At 35.6% G+C, this 22,500-nt stretch overlaps 1 protein-coding gene across 3 annotated transcripts in view; it reads right to left on the bottom strand.

Moving 5' to 3' along the window:
• Nucleotides 1-22,500, bottom strand: part of LOC132156671 (inositol polyphosphate-5-phosphatase A-like) — a 164,028-nt gene that overhangs the window by 24,478 nt on the left and 117,050 nt on the right. For all 3 annotated transcript variants that reach the window (XM_059565607.1, XM_059565606.1, XM_059565605.1), the window contains exons 10-11: nt 4,354-4,449; nt 3,820-3,894 (exon numbers count right to left, since the gene is read on the bottom strand). In XM_059565607.1, coding sequence (XP_059421590.1) covers nt 3,820-3,894; nt 4,354-4,449 — 171 coding nt within the window. The remainder of the gene's footprint in view (nt 1-3,819; nt 3,895-4,353; nt 4,450-22,500) is intronic.

Below are 22,500 nucleotides of genomic sequence, written 5' to 3'. Positions count from 1 at the left end.
GGCCATCGATAAGAGCGGGGTGAGAGGTGCTTTCAGAGGAGTTTTACTCCACTCACTTTATTTTCAGCGCAGCAGCTATATTTTTTCACACTGTTTATGACAAATGCATTATTTTGAGTGCTCTATTCATCTCTCACTAACATATCATCAATGCTCAAAAACTACAGCCAATCAAATATTAGAGCCTCGACACGAGCAGCTCATTCATTGCAGTTCTGGTGCTCACATGTCTGAAACTTGTAACTGAAGAACAGAGGAACAGATTGAGCATTTCTAGCTTTCTGAAGTGTTCTTTCTCTTGCATTTTACAAAGTCAACAAATATATTTGAGTCTATATAATCTTCAGTAGAGCTGCTTTATAGTTCGATCACAACTGAAATGACTGAATCTTTGCGTCTTTGATGCTGTTTATTTTGTCTCTGCTGTGAATGAATCTGTATTATGTGAAACATTATATCAATAAACCCCACTTTACAAGTGAAATCTGACCTCGAACTATAATAATGTACAGAAAACGCAGATCTGTTACCAATATCAGACTGATAAAAGCGTGATGTGAGCAGATTCTCATGCGCGCAGCGTTTCCTCGAGTCTGCTTTGATCAGGAGGGAACGACAGCTGAAATATGGTGTGTGTCGGATGAGAGCCTCGCGTTATTTATTTATTTATTGGGACTCTTAAAAACTGCGGTTTGAGCGATGTAGAGCGTGTACGCGGCCCGCATGACGAGCGCAGATGGAGAAGTTCATCACCCGCTCCAGATTCCTCTCGGATTCACCTGATAAAGTTTCAATAAAGAGACACTGAAGCAAAATCAATGAGAGTTAGTGGGATGGAGGCGTCTCTCTCTCTCTCTCACACACGCACACACACACACAGGTCCTGCGGAAAATTTAATCTTCCCAAATCCTCATCAGAGCGCTCCATCCTCGCCGCCTGACAGCCGCCTGGATAATTAATTATACAATTTCGATGGCTATATCGACTAAACAAACCTATTAATCATGGCAAAAGTCAATAGGCATGGACGTATTCAATCATGTCCTGACCAATGATTACTCCTTTTAAAATACAATAATTATTTTCGAGAGCTGCCTCGAATTAAATTTCTGTCAAGCTGGTACAACTCTAGTCGCTGATGAAGGATGCTGGAGTCGAGGAGCGGGAGGAACATTCGTCGCTCTGGAGGCAGTTTGTTTTCCAGAGATCATGAGACGTGTGTTTAAGTAGAGCATGACCATCAGATTATCTCTCATGTGCCATCATGACATCCATCACACACACAAACACACACACACACACACACACCGCACACAGACACACACACACACACACACACACACACACACACACACACACACACACACACACAACACACACACTACACACACACACACACACACACACACACACACACACAACACACACACTACACACACCACACACACACACACACACACACACACACACACACACACACACACAACACACACACTACACACACACACACACACACACACACACACCACACACACACACACACAACTAATAAAAAATAAAAATAATAAAAATGAATAAAAATGAATAAAAACAAAATTAAAATGTGTATGAAAATAGTTAATATATTAAATATATACAAACTTCTCTTTTTATACTGTTTAACTTAACTAAAACTTAAATAATTTTTTTTCTAAAAATATATAAACAATAAAAACACAACTGAACTAAATTAATTAAAATTAAAATTTAAAACGACAATAAAACTAATTCTCAAAATAAACAAAATGTAAAAATATATTTCAGCTACTTCTGGTTTATTTAGTTTAATCTGATAACTAAAACTAAAATAGATAAAAAAAATTATAAAAACTATAAAAACACAAAATTATTCAAGTTTTATTACATTTAAAATGAAAATGGAAAATACAAAAAAATTATAAAAACATAACACTGAAAAACTATAATAATATATCTCAGTAATACACAAATAAAACGGAGCCCGTTCATATATTCATTTTATTTTTAAATGCAATAAAAGCTAGACGTATTTCTGTGGAAGTAGAAAAATGCAAGGTCTTGAGAAGCATTTAAAAAAAGAAAAAAAGTAGTTATTTCAACCTAACTGCAACGTTTTAATGCACATCATGCACAAGGATGCGTCTGACAAGTGCACGTCTGCATTACTCAAGAAACCAAGTTATGAAGTTTTGCATTAGTACTGTGAGTACACTGAAAAAAATGCTAAAAAAATTAATAAGGTAAGTGGTTGCAAACTATTTATTTTAGTGATGCATGACATATCGGCCAACATTTATCGGTATCAGCCGATAAATGCAAGGTTTTTCTGTTATCGGTATCGTCCTAATAAGAAAATCTGTCCAATATCTTAATGCATTAGTTCCTTCAGAGACACTTCAGATGCACACTGTTGTTGAATCTTTGTGCGCCAGTGTTTTGTGTGTGCGTTGAGTGCATCTACAATGGACCAATCCAATGTATGCATTATTTTATTTACTCATAAGTCTTTTAGTAATTTGACAAAATTTGGTAATGGGAGAGTAAAATTATTTTTAAAATGTAAATTGTTCAAACTAAGCTGCTTATGTTGAAGTGTTTGGGATGTGGCTTTTAATGATGATGCTATATATAAAAAAATGTAATGATCGTTTATCGGTATCGGAGGAAATTTTCAAAGTGCATCCCTAAATTCTTTTTAAAGTTAATCAAATAAATGTATTTAAATGTAGCTAAAATAAATTGATTGCAACTTCTTACCTTAAAAACTTTTAGTAAACTCTATGATTATTTTATCACTGTTTTTGCTTCAGAAGAAACTTAGTGTGCATTAAACAGAAAATCCAAAACACAATCTGTGTGAACGACGCAAACACACTCTGATCACATGAAAACATTTAAAGCAGCTTAAAGGTGTGTGTTTTATAATTAAATTAGTTTTTCAGCACGAGAGCTTGTCAGCTATTCATGCTGGCATCAGTTTAATTTGGCTAAAGACTGATAACTAGCGACAAATATTAGTAGCATTAGAGTTTGACAGGAAATAAACATTTTTCACATAACTTATTAATTTTATTTTTTTACATTTTTATCAAATTTATTTTTATATATTTTGATTTAATTTATGTTTTTGTTTCCATTTTTACTTACCGTATTTTTCGGACTATAAGTCGCACCTGAGTATAAGTCGCATCAGTCCAAAAATACGTCATGATGAGTAAAAAAACATATATAAGTCGCACTGGACTATAAATCGCATTTATTTAGAACCAAGAGAAAACATTACCGTCTCCAGCCGCGAGAGGGCGCTATATGTCTTCAGTGTAGACTACAGGAGAACAGAGCAGAATAGAGCGCCCTCTGGCGGCTGGAGACGGTAATGTTTTCTCTTGGTTCATTTCTCTCGGTTCATGTCAAATTAATTTTGATAAGTCGCACCTGACTATAAATCGCAGGACCAGCCAAACTATGAAAAAAGTGCGACTTATAGTCCGGAAAATACGGTAATATTTATTTTATTTATTTATTTTCAAATAACTGTACTTAACTGAATGTGATCAATTATTAGTATTTTGTGAATGCGTCTCTTTATAAGTGCTGATATGAGGATCAGATCTGACCTCTCCATCATACTCTGCCCTAACATCTGTATCCACAATCACATCCAGTGTGCCGCTAATCATCTTAATTAATAAAGTTCATTACACTCCGCAGCTGCTCTCCATCAAAGCGTCTCTTTCAGGAAGACAGAAGTCAAACATTCACACGGTTATGAGGCATTTAAACAGGAACGAGTCTCTTACCTGCGTTCCATTGTTTTCCCGGAAAACGTCCTGGTTAATGTAGTTAAATAACTTCTTCTCCAGCTGGAGGACAACCTATGAGAGGACAGAGAACACACATCAGTGAACAACCTTTAACAGCACAAACCAACGAGACATGATATTATAAACAAAGTGTATGACAATGTCTCTGGTTCAAAATTGTGGGTTAGTAAAATTACTTTTTTAAAGAAATTACTTCTTTTATTCATCAAGGATGTGTTAAATTAATCAAAAGTGTCAGTGAAGATATTTATAATGTTACAAATGATTTCTATTTCAAATAAATGCTGTTCTTTTGAACTTTCTATTCATCTGTGAATCCTGAAAAATAAAATGTTTCACAGTTTCCACAAAAATATTTAAAAAATATTAAAAACATTAAAAATAGAAACGTTCAAAAACTGTTGACTGGTAGGTGTATATATTATATATCTGTGTGTGTGTGATAGATGTACAGATGTACTGGTTGAACACATATGTCTGAGGACTAAATGAAGCAGTGAAAGGCTTCACCTTGTGGTCATTGTCTGACTCTCTGAAGATGAGTTTGTCGATTTCATTGGTGTCAGTGGATCTGACCGTCTGCATGCTAGCGTTTGAGCACAGACTCTGAAGAAGAAGAAGAGATGAAATCGATTTAATATCAGCATCACAACATCTGCAGCATCTCTCTTTCTTCCTCTGCATGCACGGAGCTAAAGTCCCTTTTGTCGACTCTTTTAACAATCGGTTAAACATTCGGCCATCTGTGTTTGAGGACCGCTGAATGAGGTAATCCGGTTCCCGGCCCGAGAAGCCATTGAAATTCAAAGCACAGATTAGCTAATCAGGTCAAGCCAATAAAACCCGGCAGGAAAACCCCTTCGGAGGGAAATGTCAGAGAGCCGAGGATCAGAACAAACAGCTTTGGCTTAAGCTGCTCTCTAAAGAGCTAACAAATCGCTCCATCTTTCAGTCATTTGCAGCGGAGCACTAATGCGCTTTGCTCTCATTAAGCTGATTTGTAATGAATAGCTCTGGAAAAACAGCTCAAAGGAGCCAGAGACAGTGAGAGCGGCCCTCAGGAGCCACAACATTCATTCACTTCTGATTTTTCTCAAGAATAAGGAAAAACTCAAACACTGATGCAGAGATTGAAAGCCGGTCAAGCAGAAACTCGACAGAAAAGCATCTTACTGTAGAGTTCAGAAAACATTCATATTCAGATGGATTTGAGAAACCAGCAGGATTCAGACGATATACAATCAGCTGACCCTCTGAATGCACGTGATCTTTATATGACTAATTACAAAGATAAATAAACACACATGCATGAAATACTAAAAATTAATGAGTCAATGATCAATTATACAGTTTAAAGTCATTAGATAGATAATAGATAATACTAAAGCACAGAATGACATTACTGACAGATCAGAAATTACAGATTGTTTACATTTTAATTTCAAATGTAATTATATATATATATATATATATATATATATATATATATATATATATATATACACATATATATATATATATATTTTAAATTAATTAATTAATGATTACTGCTTAAATAGAAAAAAATATATATATATATAATTTTTTTATATATATATAAAAAGAATTTTATTCTTTGGATTTCAAATGTCAATTTTAAAATTTATATGTATCTAATATTAGATTTTTTTTATCCTTTATATTTCAAATAGATACACATATATTGATAACATTATGTATAATATAGAAATGAAAGTAAATAAATATATATACATTATAAAAAAAACAAAAATGAATATAAAATATAAATATAATTATATATAATATAATAAAAAAATAATATATATATATATATTCTATACCATGGTACTGATTGATTACCTTAATGAGATATTTACAACCTCAAACTGTCCACAAAACATGGAAGTACCGCGGTAATTCAGGTACTGTTTTGTGCATGCATTAAAGCAGGTACACATCTCTACACATCAACCCTCGTGTTTCCAATCGCATCAGTCCAGTAATCAATCAAACACAGAGTCAGAGACGGATTGATTGATCATGTGTTCACTGACAGTGACTGATCAGATTCATCTCATCATGTGTTCTGCTGCAGCTCATTAAAACATATCACTAATTAAAGCCCGTGATCTTGATTACACACCAGGTGCATCAACACAAACTGAGGCTGACCTGAGTACAGGCCTGTGATTGGACGCCGCGGGTCATGTGACTTCAGAAGCGTGCATTAACTCAATCTGAGCGCTCTCTCACTGACCTCGACTCAAACAGTGTTGGGAAAGTTCACTTTCTACATGAACTAGTTCAAAGTTCAATTCACTAATTTTAAAATGAACTAGTTCAGTTCATAGTTCGAACTACAAAATTTTGAACTAAGTTCACTAAGTTCCAAAAATGAACTAGTTCATAGTTCTTTTTTTCCATACGTTGCTGCAAGCTATTATTTTTCAAAATTATTGCCACAGCCCATATAGAATCACAGACAGCAATTATTTTATCAGTTTTAACAATGAAGCTATGCGTCAGATTTCCTCTTTATATCTAATTTTGAATCCTTATCCAACCAGGGTTTACATTAGCATTGAGGGGACAGCATTTCCCCATTGTTGCTTTAATGCTTTGTCTCCCATTCTCACCGACCTTGTCATAAACATCATAAAATTCTTTTAAATGATCATACGCCTTCTTGCTACATGCTGCTGTCGCCTCCATGCATTTTTTTTTTTTCTTTTTTGATGACGCGTCACGCATGAGGCGGTGCGACACTGGTGGCTGGGTGTTGCCAGATTGGGTGTTTTTCCGCTACATATTAAGACCCGTTTACGGTGTGTTTTAGCCGGGTTTTTGCCTGGAAGGCTCTATAGAAATCTGGCACCCTATTGAACGAAGTTAACCTGAGAGAGCGTGCCGTTCACAGACACCAGAATGAACGAGTTCACAGTAACGTTCATCAGGCATTAATACAGCACGTTCAGTTCACGTTCGCCCAAAATATGAACGAGTTCATGAACTATCGTTCAATGAACGCGTTCAGGCACAACACTGGACTCAAATCACATTAACATTCAATTCATACTCCAGCACGAGATAATAAACACTGAGAGTGAATCAGTGCAGAGGAAACAACATCTATAACGAGGAAAGAAAAAAAAAAATATATATATATATATATATATATATTTTGCAAAGTGCAAAAGCTGCCGCGTTATTTTGTCACGTTTCTCCTTATCTTAATCACATCCAAAATAAAAGTTTTTTTGTTTACATATTACATGTGTGTTTACTGTATTATACTGTACTTAATATATTGTGTGTGCGCATATATATATATATATATATATATACACAGGTGCTGGTCATATAATTAGAATATCATCAAAAAGTTGCATTTAAAGAAATAAACATTTGAAATATATCAGTCTGTAATGAATGAAAATAATATACAAGTTTCACTTTTTGAATGGAATTGGTGAAATCAAATTTTGATGATATTCTAAGGACCAGCACCTGTATATATATATATGTGTGTGTGTGTGTTTTTGCGCTTTATAATAAAATAACATAATACACAAAATACAGCAATTTATATTAGATTTATGTAAAATATATAGAATATTATCAAAATATAATCTGTAAAATATAAAATAAATTTCCAAAAAAAAAAAAATAATAATATTGTTATTAATAATAATAATAATATCAATAACATTGGTTATTATTGTTGCTTTAATATGAAATATAATATATAGATGCAATATATATAATATTAAATATATATTAAATTAAATATAATATCATATATAATTTTATATTACAAAATCTAAAGTACTGTTATTTATATTAAATAATATACAATCTAAAAAAAACAATACGAATAATTATAATTACAAAGTTTTATAAAACAAATAAACAAACATTCAGGTCTGTGATTTCTCTGGATCTCACGTGCATCAGCTTTCAGCTTCACATCCAGACAGTGAATGTCACACAGTCAGAAAAATGTGGCACAAAAGTTACTACATCCTACAACAAGCCCCGATGTGTTCAGGCCAATCCCATGATGCTCTGCCGGAGGCGATTAATCCGGAGCGCAGTAAAGTGAGTCGTGTGCTCGGGGTTCAGGAGACGTGTTGATGAAGCCTTGAGTCCACAGCACTAAAACTTTCCCTGATCACTCAATCCTGACACTATTGATTTCTATCCCATAATTCTACAGCACTGCCATCACAGCCCAGAAAATGAGCAACTGAGGACAGAGCTGGAGAAAAACAGCCAAAAGGAGAGACACTGGGAGGTGCAAAAAAAGGGCCACAATTACAGATTAGGCCTTTATTCTAATATTGACCAGAACATCTCAAGCATTTCCAGAAGAAAATGTGAAATGAAGATTAGCACAAGAAAACTAAGATAAATTATATATTTTTTTCTGCTCTCGGTTACTGAAGCCCTGTGACTAGCAAGAGCAGCTTCAAAATCCTCGGTACTCATCTTACTGGACCTTTCTGCTGCTTTTGACACTGTTAATCACCAGATTCTCCTGTCCACCCTCAGAAAGATCGGCATCTGTGGAACCGCACTCCTGTGGGTTAAGTCCTACCTCTCTGACAGATCCTTCAGTGTGTCTTGGAGGGGTGATGTTTCAAAGTCACACCACCTTGCTACTGGGGTTCCTCAAGGCTCAGTACTTGGACCACTTCTCTTCTCAATCTACATGACATCATTAGGATCTGTCATTCAGAAGCATGGCTTTTCTTATCACTGCTACGCTGATGACACCCAACTCTACTTCTCATTCCAACCAGATGACCCGACGGTAGCTGCTCGCATTTCAGCCTGTCTGAGTGACATCTCTAGCTGGATGAATGACCATCACCTTCAGCTTAACCTTACGAAGACCGAACTCCTGGTGATTCCAGCTAACCCATTGCTTCATCACAACTTCTCTATACAGCTGGGCTCATCAACCATTACTCCTTCGAGGACAGCTAGAAACCTAGGAGTTGTGATGGATCATCAGTTAAGCTTCACAGACCACATTGCTACAACTACCCGGTCCTGCAGGTTTGCCTTATACAACATTAGGAAGATTAGACCCTTCCTGTCAGAGCAAGCAACCCAACTTCTTGTCCAAGCGTTTGTTCTCTCCAGACTGGACTATTGTAATGCTCTCCCGGCTCTTCCTGCATGTACTGTCAAGCCTCTGCAATTGATCCAGAATGCAGCAGCGAGGGTTGTCTTCAATGAGCCAAAAAAAGCTCACGTTACTCCTCTCCTCATCAGGTTACACTGGCTACCAGTAGCTGCTCGCATCAAATTCAAGGTACTGATGCTAGCCTACAAGACGACCACTGGCACGGCACCAACTTACCTAAACTCATTGGTTAAATCTTATGTGCCCTTATGTGCCAGAAGTTTGCGCTCTGCAAGTGATCGACGCCTTGTGGTACCATCCCAAAGAAGTTCAAAATCACTCTCAAGGACCTTTTCCTGGACTGTCCCCAGCTGGTGGAATGACCTCCCAATCTCAATTCGTACAGCTGAGTCTTTACTCATTTTCAAGAAACATCTAAAGACTCATCTTTTTTGCCTGCACTTAACCAACTAACACTAGCACTTTTCCTTTTCTTGTCTTTTAATAAAAAAAAAAAAAAAAAAAAAAATGTGCGTTCTATACTAGACTAACTGAGACTTGTCATGGCACTTGTATACTGTTGTTGTTCTCTTGTTGACCTGACTGCTTCTATTGTTCTCATTTGTAAGTCACTTTGGATAAAAGCGTCTGCTAAATGATTAAATGTAAATGTAAATGTAAATTATATAATTTATAAATAAATAAATGTATGCATTTAGCAGACGCTTTTATCCAAAGTGATTTACAGTAATTCAGGCTAACAGTTTTTACCTAACATGCATTCCCTGGAAATCGAACCCATAACCTTATGCTGCTAACGCAATGCTCTACCACTAGAGCTACAATTTAATTTATATTATACATGAAACATTGTTTATATATGTAATTTATATTAAATTAAATATAATACAGAACATTTATATTTAAAAATTATTTATATTATTTATTTCATTTAATTTTATTTATGTATTATTTATATATTTATATAAAATTATTTAATTATTTATATAAAAAAATTAAATTACTAATTACTATTATTTATCAGCTTTGTATATTTTTATAATTTCTATTTCATGTATTTTTTCTGTATGATTTTAATGTTTTTAATATATTTAATATTTTAAATACATTCTATATATTTTCTTTATTTTAGCATGTATACATTTAAGTAGCTATATATATATATATAATTTATTATTTTTGTGCATGTGCACACGTTTATAGTGTTTCTTACAAAGTGACATCACCACCTACTGGCCTGGCATACATAATGCAGAGCTTTTAGTAATTTTCGCAGATCCGTTTGAACAGGGATTTTTTTAACAACAAAGTTGTCTGTACGTGAAAATGCAAAGGAAGAACACAATTTCTTTAGTAAATCGCTGTTGTATAAACCTTGGTTATCTTTCGTGGGAAAAAAAAGTTGTTGACGAAAACAATGGTGCAAATTTTTGGACAGTTCACCCAAAAATCTAAATTCTATCACCACTAATACTCGTGTAGTTCCAAACCTACATTGTTTTTCAAAATATATTTGTTGACGGTACCCATTGACCTCCATAATGTGGAAAAAATATAACTGAAGTCAATGTTTAACAACTTTCTTCAAATTATAAGTAAATGACAGGATTTCAGCTGTCCCCTTAACACTGCTGTACAGTACACGCATTACAGTCAGCACCATGTGTGCTTGTTTTTATGAGATCATCTAACTTTAACACTCTCTGAAAATCCCACACGCATCCTTTCCCATCAGCCCCTGCGGTGGAGAAGCTCAATGTAGGGGGTCCGTGCACTGAAAAGAGACGAGGGCAGATAAAGAGGTGTGGGAGAGAGAGGATAAAGCCATCTATTTATCTTGGCCATCTCAACATCTGGGAAATCTCTCTAAAACAATGGCCAGCAGGGCCAAGGGCCTCCGATACCGCCGAGCCCCAGCCGAGCACATTTGTTCTCTGCCGCACATAATGGACGGGCCACAAATCATTGTGGGATGCGAGAGAGGAGCTGTGTGTGTTTGCCCCTCTGGTATTTAACCACTCGAATGGGCCATTCTCTAGAGCCCTGCAGGACAAATTGGCCGGCCTGAAAGTCTTTGAGAGTCAGTGCAGCGCAAGGAGAATAGAACAGGCCTGAAACACAAGGAACAGACCCATAAAAATTCATCACTTTGACCCCCATGACCTTCCAGCACTGGGGGCACAGACACACCCAGAGAGAGAGAGAGGGAGAGAGAATGTGAGTGAGAGAGAGAGAGAGAGAGAATGAGAGAGAGAGAGAGAGAGAGAGAGAGAGGGAGAGAGAATGTGAGTGAGAGAGAGAGAGAGAGAGAATGAGAGAGAGAGAAAGAGAGAGAGAGAGAGAGAGAGAGTGAGTGAGAGAGAAAGAGAGAGAGAGTGAGTGAGACAGAGAGAGAGAGAGAGAGAGAGCGAGAGAGAGAGAGAGAGAGAGAGAGAGAGTGAGTGAGTGAGTGAGTGAGAGAGAGATAGAGGGAGAGAGAGAGTGAGAGACAAACACATAAAATGACACACACTGACCAACACACACACACACACACACACAGACAGACAACCATACATACACATACACACAAAAACTGACCACCATACATACACACACAATGACACAAACTGACAAACACACACACACACACACACACACACACTGACAACCTCATCCTCATAATTTTATTCCTTCTTAGAGAAAAATGGTATATGTGAGGATTTCCAGTCAGGATTTAGACCGTATCATAGTACTGAGACTGCTCTTCTTAGAGTTACAAATGATCTGCTCTTATCATCTGATCGAGGGTGTATCTCTCTATTAGTTTTATTGGATCTTAGTGCTGCGTTTGACACAATTGACCACAACATTCTTTTGCATAGACTTGAACACTTTGTTGGCATTAATGGAAGTGCATTAGCATGGTTTAAATCGTACTTATATGACCGGCATCAGTTCGTAGCAGTGAATGAAGATGTATCCTATCGATCACAAGTGCAGTATGGAGTACCTCAAGGCTCAGTACTAGGGCCGCTACTCTTCACGCTTTATATGTTACCCTTGGGAGATATCATCAGGAAACATGGTGTTAGCTTTCACTGTTATGCTGATGATACTCAACTCTATATTTCTTTGCGGACTGGTGAAACACACCAATTTGAAAAACTGGCAGAATGCATAGTCGATATAAAAAACTGGATGATGAGTAATTTCTTACTGCTAAATTCTGAAAAACAGAGGTGTTAATTATAGGACCTAAAAACTCTGCTTGTAATAACCTGGAACACTGTCTAAGACTTGATGGTTGCTCTGTCAATTCTTCGTCATCAGTTAGGAACCTAGGTGTGCTACTTGATCGCAATCTTTCCTTAGAAAGCCACGTTTCTAGCATTTGTAAAACTGCATTTTTCCATCTCAAAAATATATCTAAATTACGGCCTATGCTCTCAATGTCAAATGCAGAAATGTTAATCCATGCATTTATGACCTCAAGGTTAGATTATTGTAATGCTTTATTGGGTGGTTGTTCTGCACGCTTAGTAAACAAACTACAGCTAGTCCAAAATGCAGCAGCAAGAGTTCTTACTAGAACCAGGAAGTATGACCATATTAGCCCGTTCCTGTCAACAATGCACTGGCTCCCTATCAAGCATCGCATAGATTTTATAATATTGTTTATTACTTATAAAGCCCTGAATGGTTTAGCACCTCAGTATTTGAATGAGCTCCTTTTACATTATAATCCTCTACGACCGCTACGTTCTCAAAACTCAGGCAATTTGATAATACCTAGAATATCAAAATCAACTGTGGGCGGCAGATCCTTTTCCTATTTGGCGCCTAAACTCTGGAATAACCTACCTAACATTGTTCGGGAGGCAGACACACTCTTGCAGTTTAAATCTAGATTAAAGACCCATCTCTTTAACCTGGCTTACACATAACATACTAATATGCTTTTATTATCCAAATCCGTTAAAAGGATTTTTAGGCTGCATTAATTAGGTAAACCGGAACCGGAAACACTTCCCATAACAACCTATGTACTTGCTACATCATTAGAAGAATGGCATCTACGCTAATATTTGTCTGTTTCTCTCTTATTCCGAGGTCACCGTAGCCACCAGATCCAGTCTGTGTCCAGATCAGAGGGTCACTGCAGTCACCCGGATCCAGTACGTATCCAGACCAGATGCTGGATCAGCACCTAGAAAGGACCTCTACATCCCTGAAAGACAGCGGAGACCAGGACAACTAGAGCCCCAGATACAGATCCCCTGTAAAGACCTTGTCTCAGAGGAGCACCAGGACAAGACCACAGGAAACAGATGATTCTTCTGCACAATCTGACTTTGCTGCAGTCTGGAATTGAACTACTGGTTTCGTCTGGTCAGAGGAGAAATGGCCCCCCAACTGAGCCTGGTTTCTCCCAAGGTTTTTTTCCCCATTCTGTCACCGATGGAGTTTTGGTTTTCCTAATTAATGTTGTTCAGTTGCTTTGACGCAATCTTTTTTGTTTAAAGTGCTATATAAATAAAAGGTGACTTGACTTGACCACCATACATACAAACACACACACTGACCACCACACATAGACACACACACACACGCACACACACACACACACACACACACACAGAGACCCCCATACATACACATGCGAACACACACACACACACACACACAGAGACACAATAGCTAAATAACAGGCTTCTTGACTGGACGGAGTGAGCAGATGCTTCATTGTAAATGTGTGTTGTGTTAGTAATGGGTGTGTGTCCACTGGTTTAAGTGAGTTAAAGGATTCATTGTTTTACACACTCATCCACCTGTACACACACACACACACACACACACACACACACACTCCCTGCTGTTCATGCAGATCTGTGAAACCAGGCAGCACAGATGGTCAACAGACTGGTTAATGTCTGTTCAGTCAGTGGAGATCTGTCTGTCACACACTCCTGACTGATTCTGTTAAACACGTTCTGACCCGGCTCTTTCACATCACACATCTCAAATCACACTCCGTCTGATTCACAAACAAGTGATCGTTAGAAATCTCTAATAATGTCTCTAAACTTCTGAAGCCATAAAAAACTGAATTAAACGTATTATATTATTTTGAAAAAATATTTTATTTTTATTTTATCTTAATGTTTTGGAGGTGAGTGAGAGAATTAAAATAAAACTATAATATGAAATTAAATAAAATCAAAAGAGGAATACTGTTAAATATTTATGTTCAATTTTTTTTCCAGTATTTCCTGAAAATAGAAAAACAAATATTTACCAAAAAAAAAAAAAAATTAGACACTGTGTTTGATTTACAAATATCATGAAGCAGAATTGACTACTATAAATTTGTTCAGTTCATATATCTAAATAACTTCTGAAACCATACAAATTGTGAATTAAATATTTTTACTATTTATTTATTTATTTTTGTTTTAGAGAGTAGGTGAAGGAAATAAATTTGTGAAATCAAAAGAACTAATCTTGTATTTTATACTCTTGTTTTCAGTTGTTTCTCCAATAATAATGTTGAAAACATCTGTAATAAATGACAAAGCAAACAATGCATTAATAGAGACACAAACTGGACTTGTTTTACAACAAAATAAATGCTATTAATTCAAATAACTTTTATAAAATATTTTTCCTTAATAAAAGTCACTTCTCCTTCAAGATCTGTTTATATATATATATATATATATATATATATACACGGTATATAAACATATAGTTTTGTGTGGTCTAGTAGGAGTTCTGAACGACTAGTAACTTTAATTTTTAGCAGCCAACTTGACTGGTGAGTGTAATATTAATCTCATACCTTATCGATAAATAAGTGTGTGATTCTCATTCAGACGGATGAGATTATGCAGCGTTTCAGAGAGGATGGGACAAACGCTCAATTAAGCAGAGATAAGCTCTCCTCTAACGAGCGTCTCAGCAGAGTTCATTACCGACAATCAATAAAGTTCAACAAGCAACAATTAATGACACTCTGACATCGACACCCGCAAACCACTAATGCTGATAAAATAATGAAGCCTGGTGTGTGTGAAACAAATAAACAGCTGATGTATTGATGATTTCTCATATGAGAAGCACACCTGATGAAGAATGAAGAGCACTTTCAGCATCATAATGACTCTTAATGAATGAACCTGCTGCACTTATTACTGCACTCATTAGAGAGTTTAACAGATCAACACTTGAGCTGGAGTCTCACAGCGCTGATCTGTGTGTGTGTGTGTGTGTGTGTGTGTGTGTGTGTGAGAGAGACGGAGCTTTTCTGTGTTACAGTGTGAAAGGAGCCGCTACAATAGAGCAGAACACAATGACACTTCATTCACAATAACAGCCTTTAATTTATCAGACCGTTTCCTTCAAATGATCCGCCTCCTTTAACCCGGGAGATCCGGGAAGAGGTGGAGAGACATTTGAGAGATTTGAGTGGAACGCAAAAAAAAGAAAAAAAAAATTTTTTGCTTCATAATTTTAAAAAGAAGACAATTTCAGGACCATTATAACTGAGAGAGAAAAAAAGAAGAAATTATTTATATTTAGATTGTGATTTTTTTATTTATTTTTTTTAACATTGTTGTTTTACATTATGCTTTTTGCATTAATGACAATTAAAGAGTTTTAATGTGCATTAAAGAATTTGGACATAAAATGTATCTACTTTTAACTTTTAAAAATTAAATGTTTTTTAAGTTTATTTTTCTTTTCATCTTATTTTTTTATTACACTTATTTTAAATTATATGCTTTTGCATTGCATCACAGAAGTTTGGACATGTTTATTTGACTTTTTCTAAATATTTTATTTCAGATTTATGTATTTTGCACAGTTAGCGTTTCAGAAGATTTAACAGCAGAAATGTGAAGGTTTTAGGCCTGTTACATGCATTAATGAAAAAAATTATATTACCTACACTATTATAGTCTTTATTAATATTTTGAGTCAGTTTTCATTTAAATTTTGTTTAAATTTATTTTTTATTTTGTTGTGAGTTTTTGTTACTTCTTGCATTACATTATACTGAGTTTGGGTGCAAAATGTGTTTAATCTTTAAATCTTAAAGATGGTTTCTTATTCCATCCTGGAGTGAAATGCTGTGATTTTCAGCGTTAGATTGAGACGGACGGGTGTTTGCGCTGATGTGTTCTGGGTGGGCTTTGTCGTCCGGTTTTGAGCGATTTTTTACGGCCGTCCCTCGAGCTGTGACCCCGGCGCAGGCCCTTTATGAGGCTGACAGGCCGAAGCTGAGAAACATGCTGTCGCTCTGATAGCATGAAATCAGGAACAAAAGCCCCCCGGAGAGAGGACAAGCTTCTGCTGCTCCACACCATCAGACACACACTTTCCAGAAATCACACACACACACAATCCATTAATATTTATCTTTATTCATTAAAAGTAATTAAAATGTTTTATTCATGATTATTGATTCTTTTTTATTTTGCATTTTTATATTGTTTTATATTTTTTTATTTATTTGTATATTTTTAGATTTCTTATATTGTTTTCCTTTTATATTTTTTTGACTGATTTTATTTTACTTATCTTTATTTTATTTTGTATTTATTTTGTACAGGCAGCATTTCAGAAATCTGAAGGAAAAAAAATATATTAATTGAGCTGTAAATAGCATTATTTTACTATCATTGAGATACTATTATAGTCTTTATTAATATTTGTTTTTATTTTTTATATTTTTTGTTTTCACTTTAATTTAATTTAAATTCCAAATTGAGTTATATTATTTATTTTCAATTTAGTAAAATTTGTATGTTTTTTGCAATTTTTCTATTTTATTTTAAAGTTTAAGCAATTTTGTTGTGTTTTGTTATTTATTGTAGTATATATATATTAGTGTGTGTATTATGTTGTTTATAAATACACAGACATAGACTATATGTATTGAAAATACATACATGTATTTACATGTATATAGTATGGGGGGAAGCTACAGCGATCAAAAATGCACAACTACTAGACCGTTTCTCATAGACACAAAAATATAGATATTTTAGAAAACCTTGGGTCAAAACAAAAAAAAAAAAAGAGTAGAAAGTCAGATTAGCTCTACGAGGTCCGGTTTTCCCGCCATTTTAAAGTAAATTCAAAACCTACTTTTGCGAACTAGTCCTAGGTTTAACACCTGATCGAAACCAAATCACTGCAAAAATATTCTCAGGACAGTGAATATCAATAATTATCTTGATATTATCTTGATAATAATAATATTGAATATCAATAATTTTTTTCCAATTAAGGGACTATGAGGACATTTGCGTATCTAAACAAACATGGCCGCCATCACCCAGAGAATTTAATCACCTATTACACAAGATTACTGGAGGTCAATCAGAACAAAACTCGATGGGCATGTTCAACTCATGGCCATAAAGGTCTATAAGAATTTTGAAAGAAATCGGTCACTGGGGGTGCAATATAAATTATAAATGATTGTATAAATGATTGTATATTGCACGATTTTTCACACATACACTCAATCTTCATATCATTTGATAGAGTTCTTCATGCTGAGCAACATTGCCTCAAGAACCACTGGTGTCAATCAAACTGTTCATTATGTTCAATTATGTTAAAAAACCTACTTTGGAGAACTAGTCCTAGGTTTTTCACTCAATCTCGATAAATTTTGTCCTTTTGTTAGCTATAATTGGGTCAATTTGGTAAATTACCTTCTTTTGTCAAAAATGCTATTTTAACTCATTGATTTACATGGTTACAGCCATGTTAACACAATGTCTATTCCATATGTGCCTAAATGCCTTAAATGTTTGAACCCCAGTAATCGCTGTTTGCAGCTATTTATTTTTATTTTGAGTAACAAACATGTTTTTATTTCATTATTTCATTTTCGTTTCAGTTCAGTAACTATAATAGCAAGGATGTAAATACTATAAATACTGCAAATATAGCCTATAGTGATAATAAAGGCTGTAAAGTGTCTCAATCTCCGTTTTGAAGTGGAAATGCTTTCATAACTGAATGAACATCTGATTATATGTTACAGAATATTAAAACAGCATGTCTGTCTAGTAGGTTTAAATACTGTAGACCAACAACTAAAACCCAGCAGAAACGGATGTGTTTCTGTGGATATTACAGCACATGATGACACCGACAGATGCTGGAGCAGTCACTGGATTCATTCTGTGCTCAAACAAAAGCCGATACAGCAGATAAATCACAGGAGGAGTTCAAGACGAGAGGCCATGAATCCTCAATGTGCCACTTAATGGCTCTCTTAAATATGAAGGACGAGCAGCGGGACACTTGTGTTTAATGTCAGTCAGTGAGAGGAGCCTAAATGCCAGCACTGACATGAGAGAAACACGCAAACGCAACGGACAATCCCGCAGGCCTTGAGATAAATGTGTGAGAAAAACCTGAAATAAAGACCTGATCACAAAACTCTGATGCAGCTACATGTCACAACAGTATAAAACACCTGATAACAACACTCAGTGATAATGTGATGCAGCTAAAGATAATGAAGTATAGAACAGTTTGAATATATAATGGAGCCTAAATCAAACACACAGAAGAGCAATGAAAAAACGAAATCAATAAAAAAACATTTAAATAAAATAACTAATTGAACAAAATGAATACAAAAATAAAATAAAAGCATAAAATAAAACAATAAAATTTAATAAAATAAAAATAAAATAGAATTGAATAAAAACAATAAATAAAACAAATATATAAAACAATTTATAGTAGGTAAACTAAACAGTAAATAAAACAAAAAGTTAAATAAACCATAATAAAAGAAAATATATATTTTAAAATAAATAGAAATATGTAATTACAGATTAATATAATACAGGAGAAACAAAATAATATACATTTAAATATACTAAAAGAAAAATTATAAAAGAATATAAAATAAAAATACCATATAATAAAAAGTAAAACAAATTAATTTTTAAAACACCAGCCCGAATATATATAAAACTATTTTAAATTAAATTGAACATAAAAAATTTGAATAAAATAAAAATAAGATAAAAAGTAAAATAAACTAAAAAAATAAAAATAAACAATAATGCAATATATATATATATAAAAGATTAAACCAAATGTTGGTGCTTAAAAAGAAAAGGGCAAAATAAAAATGATTTGAGCTATGAAATCTTTGTTTATCAGAAAGCTGTGGTATCTGTGCGTGTGAAGTGTGCCGCCGCAGCAGAAGGACACTCCTAGCGCTCTGAATGGAGTCATGATGGCGTGAGGGTCTCTGTGCCAGGCGAAGCCCTCACCACTCCGCACGCAGCGCGCTCAAACGGCCTGTTGTTAATGAGGCTGTGAGAGGAACAGTCTGTGGCTGTTCTTCATTCTCTCTGTTTTAATTAGGCTCTGATTAAAGGCACGTCTCTAGACCGTGATGTGTGATGCTCTTTGTTAGCTCTGATAAAAACACGCAGAGGGATAGAGATCAGAGATCATGTGGGTTTATCTGGAGCAAACGATGAACGACGAGGAGCATTGTGCTGGAGAATGAACACATCGTTACGCAACTCTTCCTGATCAACTACAGAACAAACCACCACAGAAAACAAAAACATCCCTCCCTCCATCCATTCATTTATCTGTCCATCCATCTAACTATCATTCCATCCATCCATCCTCCCACTCACCTATCTTTTCATCCATTTATCCATCCGTCCACCCATCTTTCCCTATCCATCCACCTATCTTTTCATCCATTTATCTATCTATCCACCCATCTTTCCACATCCATCCATCCATCCATCCATCCATTCGTCCATCCATCCACCCACCCATCTTTTCAATCATCCATCTTTCCATTCATCCATCCATTTATCCATTCGTCCATCCATCCACCCACCCATCTTTTCAATCATCCATCTTTCCATTCATCCATCCATTTATCCATACGTCCATCCATCCACCTATCTTTCCACCCATCCATTGATCCATCATCTTGTAATTCCATCCAACCATCTTTAAATCTATCCATCCATCCATCATCCACCCACCCAGCTATCTTTCCATCCATCCATCTATCAACCCATTTTTCCATCTATCTATCCATCCATTTATCTGCCCGGCCATCCATCTGTTTTCATCTAATTATCCATCCATCCATCCATCTCTATTTTCATCCAATTATTGATCCATCTATCCATCTATTCATCCATCCATCTATCTGTATTTCCATCCTTCCTCAAATCTTTTACTCCATTTATCCATCTTTCCATCTCTTCATCCATCAGTCTATCAATCCATCCAACCATCTTTCCATCTATCATCCATCCATTTATCTGTCCGTCCATCCATCCATTTTCATCCAATTATCTGTTCATCATCCATATTTTTTTCTAATTCTCCATCCATCCACCTGTCTTTCTATTCATTTATCCATCTATCAGTCTATCCATACATCCATTCATCTTTCCATCTATTTATTCATTCATTTATCGGTCCGTCCATCCATCCATCCGTTTTCATCCATTTATCCACCAATCCATCCATCATTCATCCCTCCGTCCAACCATCCAATCCATCTATCAGTCTATCCATCCCTCCACCTATCTTTTCTTCCAATTATCCATTCATCCATCTATCCATCCATCCATTTATCCGTCCGTCCATCTGTCCATCCATCCATCCATCCATCCATCCATCCCTCCACCTATCTTTTCATCCATTCATCCATCTATCCATTCATCCATTTATCCATCCGTCCGTCTATCCATCCACCCATATTTCCATCCATCCATCCCACCACCTATCTTTTCATCCATTTATCCATCTTTCCATCCATCCACCCATATTTCCATCTATTTATCCATCCATCCACTTCAGTGTTTGTGATATTGTCAGCTCTGTAGTGTATTATTTTTATCAGTTTGTATTGTTATATCATTCAGTCATTTGGCTACATTTCATTACAAGAGTGATTTCAGCAGCAGCCGTGTGAGTGTATCGTCTGACACTGTTGGATGGAGATCAGCTGTGTGTAAACACGCAGATGTGTTTGCCTGTGTGTGAAGATACACTTGTGCTTGTGTGTATTTTCATGGTTGGTTTGACAGTAGCCGTCAGGGTCTCTCTATCTGTCCCATGAAACACAGGAACACTGACTAATGGATGGATGTGTCCCAAAATTAATTAGCCTGACTAATGTAGTGTGTACTTAATGCCACTGCCACCTTTGATTTATGATGGGCCAAATGCACAAACACTGTATGAAATGGAGCTTTATTGTGTAAGAATGAATTAACACACACACACAGACGGCTGTGAGGTCTCTATCCACCACAGATTCTGCCATGTGTGCAAGTACACAAGCGCATATGGACAAACACACACCAGCACACACACACACACACACACACACACACACACACAAGCACACACACACAAGCACACACTCAACAATTCACAGATAAAAGATGTAAAGAACTGTCTTTATCATGTTTACTTGAAAACAAAAAACAACAGAACAGAACATAAGCTCATATCTATGTTAACAAAACATAATGGAAAAACAAAACAACACAATATAAGGTAACGACATAACCTAAAATAACAACACAAAGTGTAAAGTAACAACACAAAACGTAAAATAACATATCATAATAAAACATCAAACAGAACAGAACATAAGCTTAACAGAACAAATAGCAACATAACAAAACAATGAAATGACAAAACAACATAGCGTAACAAAACATAACACAAAATAACAAAACATAAAACATACAACAAAAACATGACAAACATAACAGGATGTCAGCTTTACATAGGGTTAAACAAAGCATAACACAAAATGTAACATAACCTAGGGTTACACATAACATAACTTAGCATAACACAACAAAATATAACGTAACAAAATGTAACATAACATTGGATAACAAAACACAATATAACACTACAAAACGTAACACAACATATAATCTATAACAGAAAAGTGTGCACGCACACACACACAGTTTTATTGTTTTTCTCTATTTCTGTGTAAAAACAAACTGATCTGACTCTGGCATGAGGCCATCAATTAATAAGCTCTTCAAATGTTGAAAAATGAAAGTTTTATGAGCCTCTGACTGCTCATTAATGAGCAGTTTACATCAGTCAGTTACAGCGAGGCCCCACCTTTAATTTCCTGCTGCTCGGCCCTCAGAAGGACAGAGGACAAAAGAAGGAGAGATGGATGTTTACATGCACCGCAGATAGGGGGCATCGGAGCCTCCATCAACCAGCCAATACACTCCAATTAAACACATCACAAGTTATGTCACAAGCTCAGTAGATCAAGTCAGTAATTAACCCGCCTGTCGGCCCCCATCATTCCTGAGATTGGAACGGCCACCGTTTTCTCACAAATTAAATTTACATTCTATTAAGTTTAATTAGGAGGGATTTCAAATATACTGGAGTCCAGGCACACGGCCGCGCCGCTGTCACCACACAAACTGATTCACTACCAACAGGATTTT

The sequence above is a fragment of the Carassius carassius genome, chromosome 14 (assembly GCF_963082965.1).
Source record: "Carassius carassius chromosome 14, fCarCar2.1, whole genome shotgun sequence".
Lineage (NCBI taxonomy): Eukaryota > Metazoa > Chordata > Actinopteri > Cypriniformes > Cyprinidae > Carassius > Carassius carassius.
Note: the sequence above shows the minus strand (reverse complement) of the source record. Positions and strands in the feature narration are given on the sequence as shown.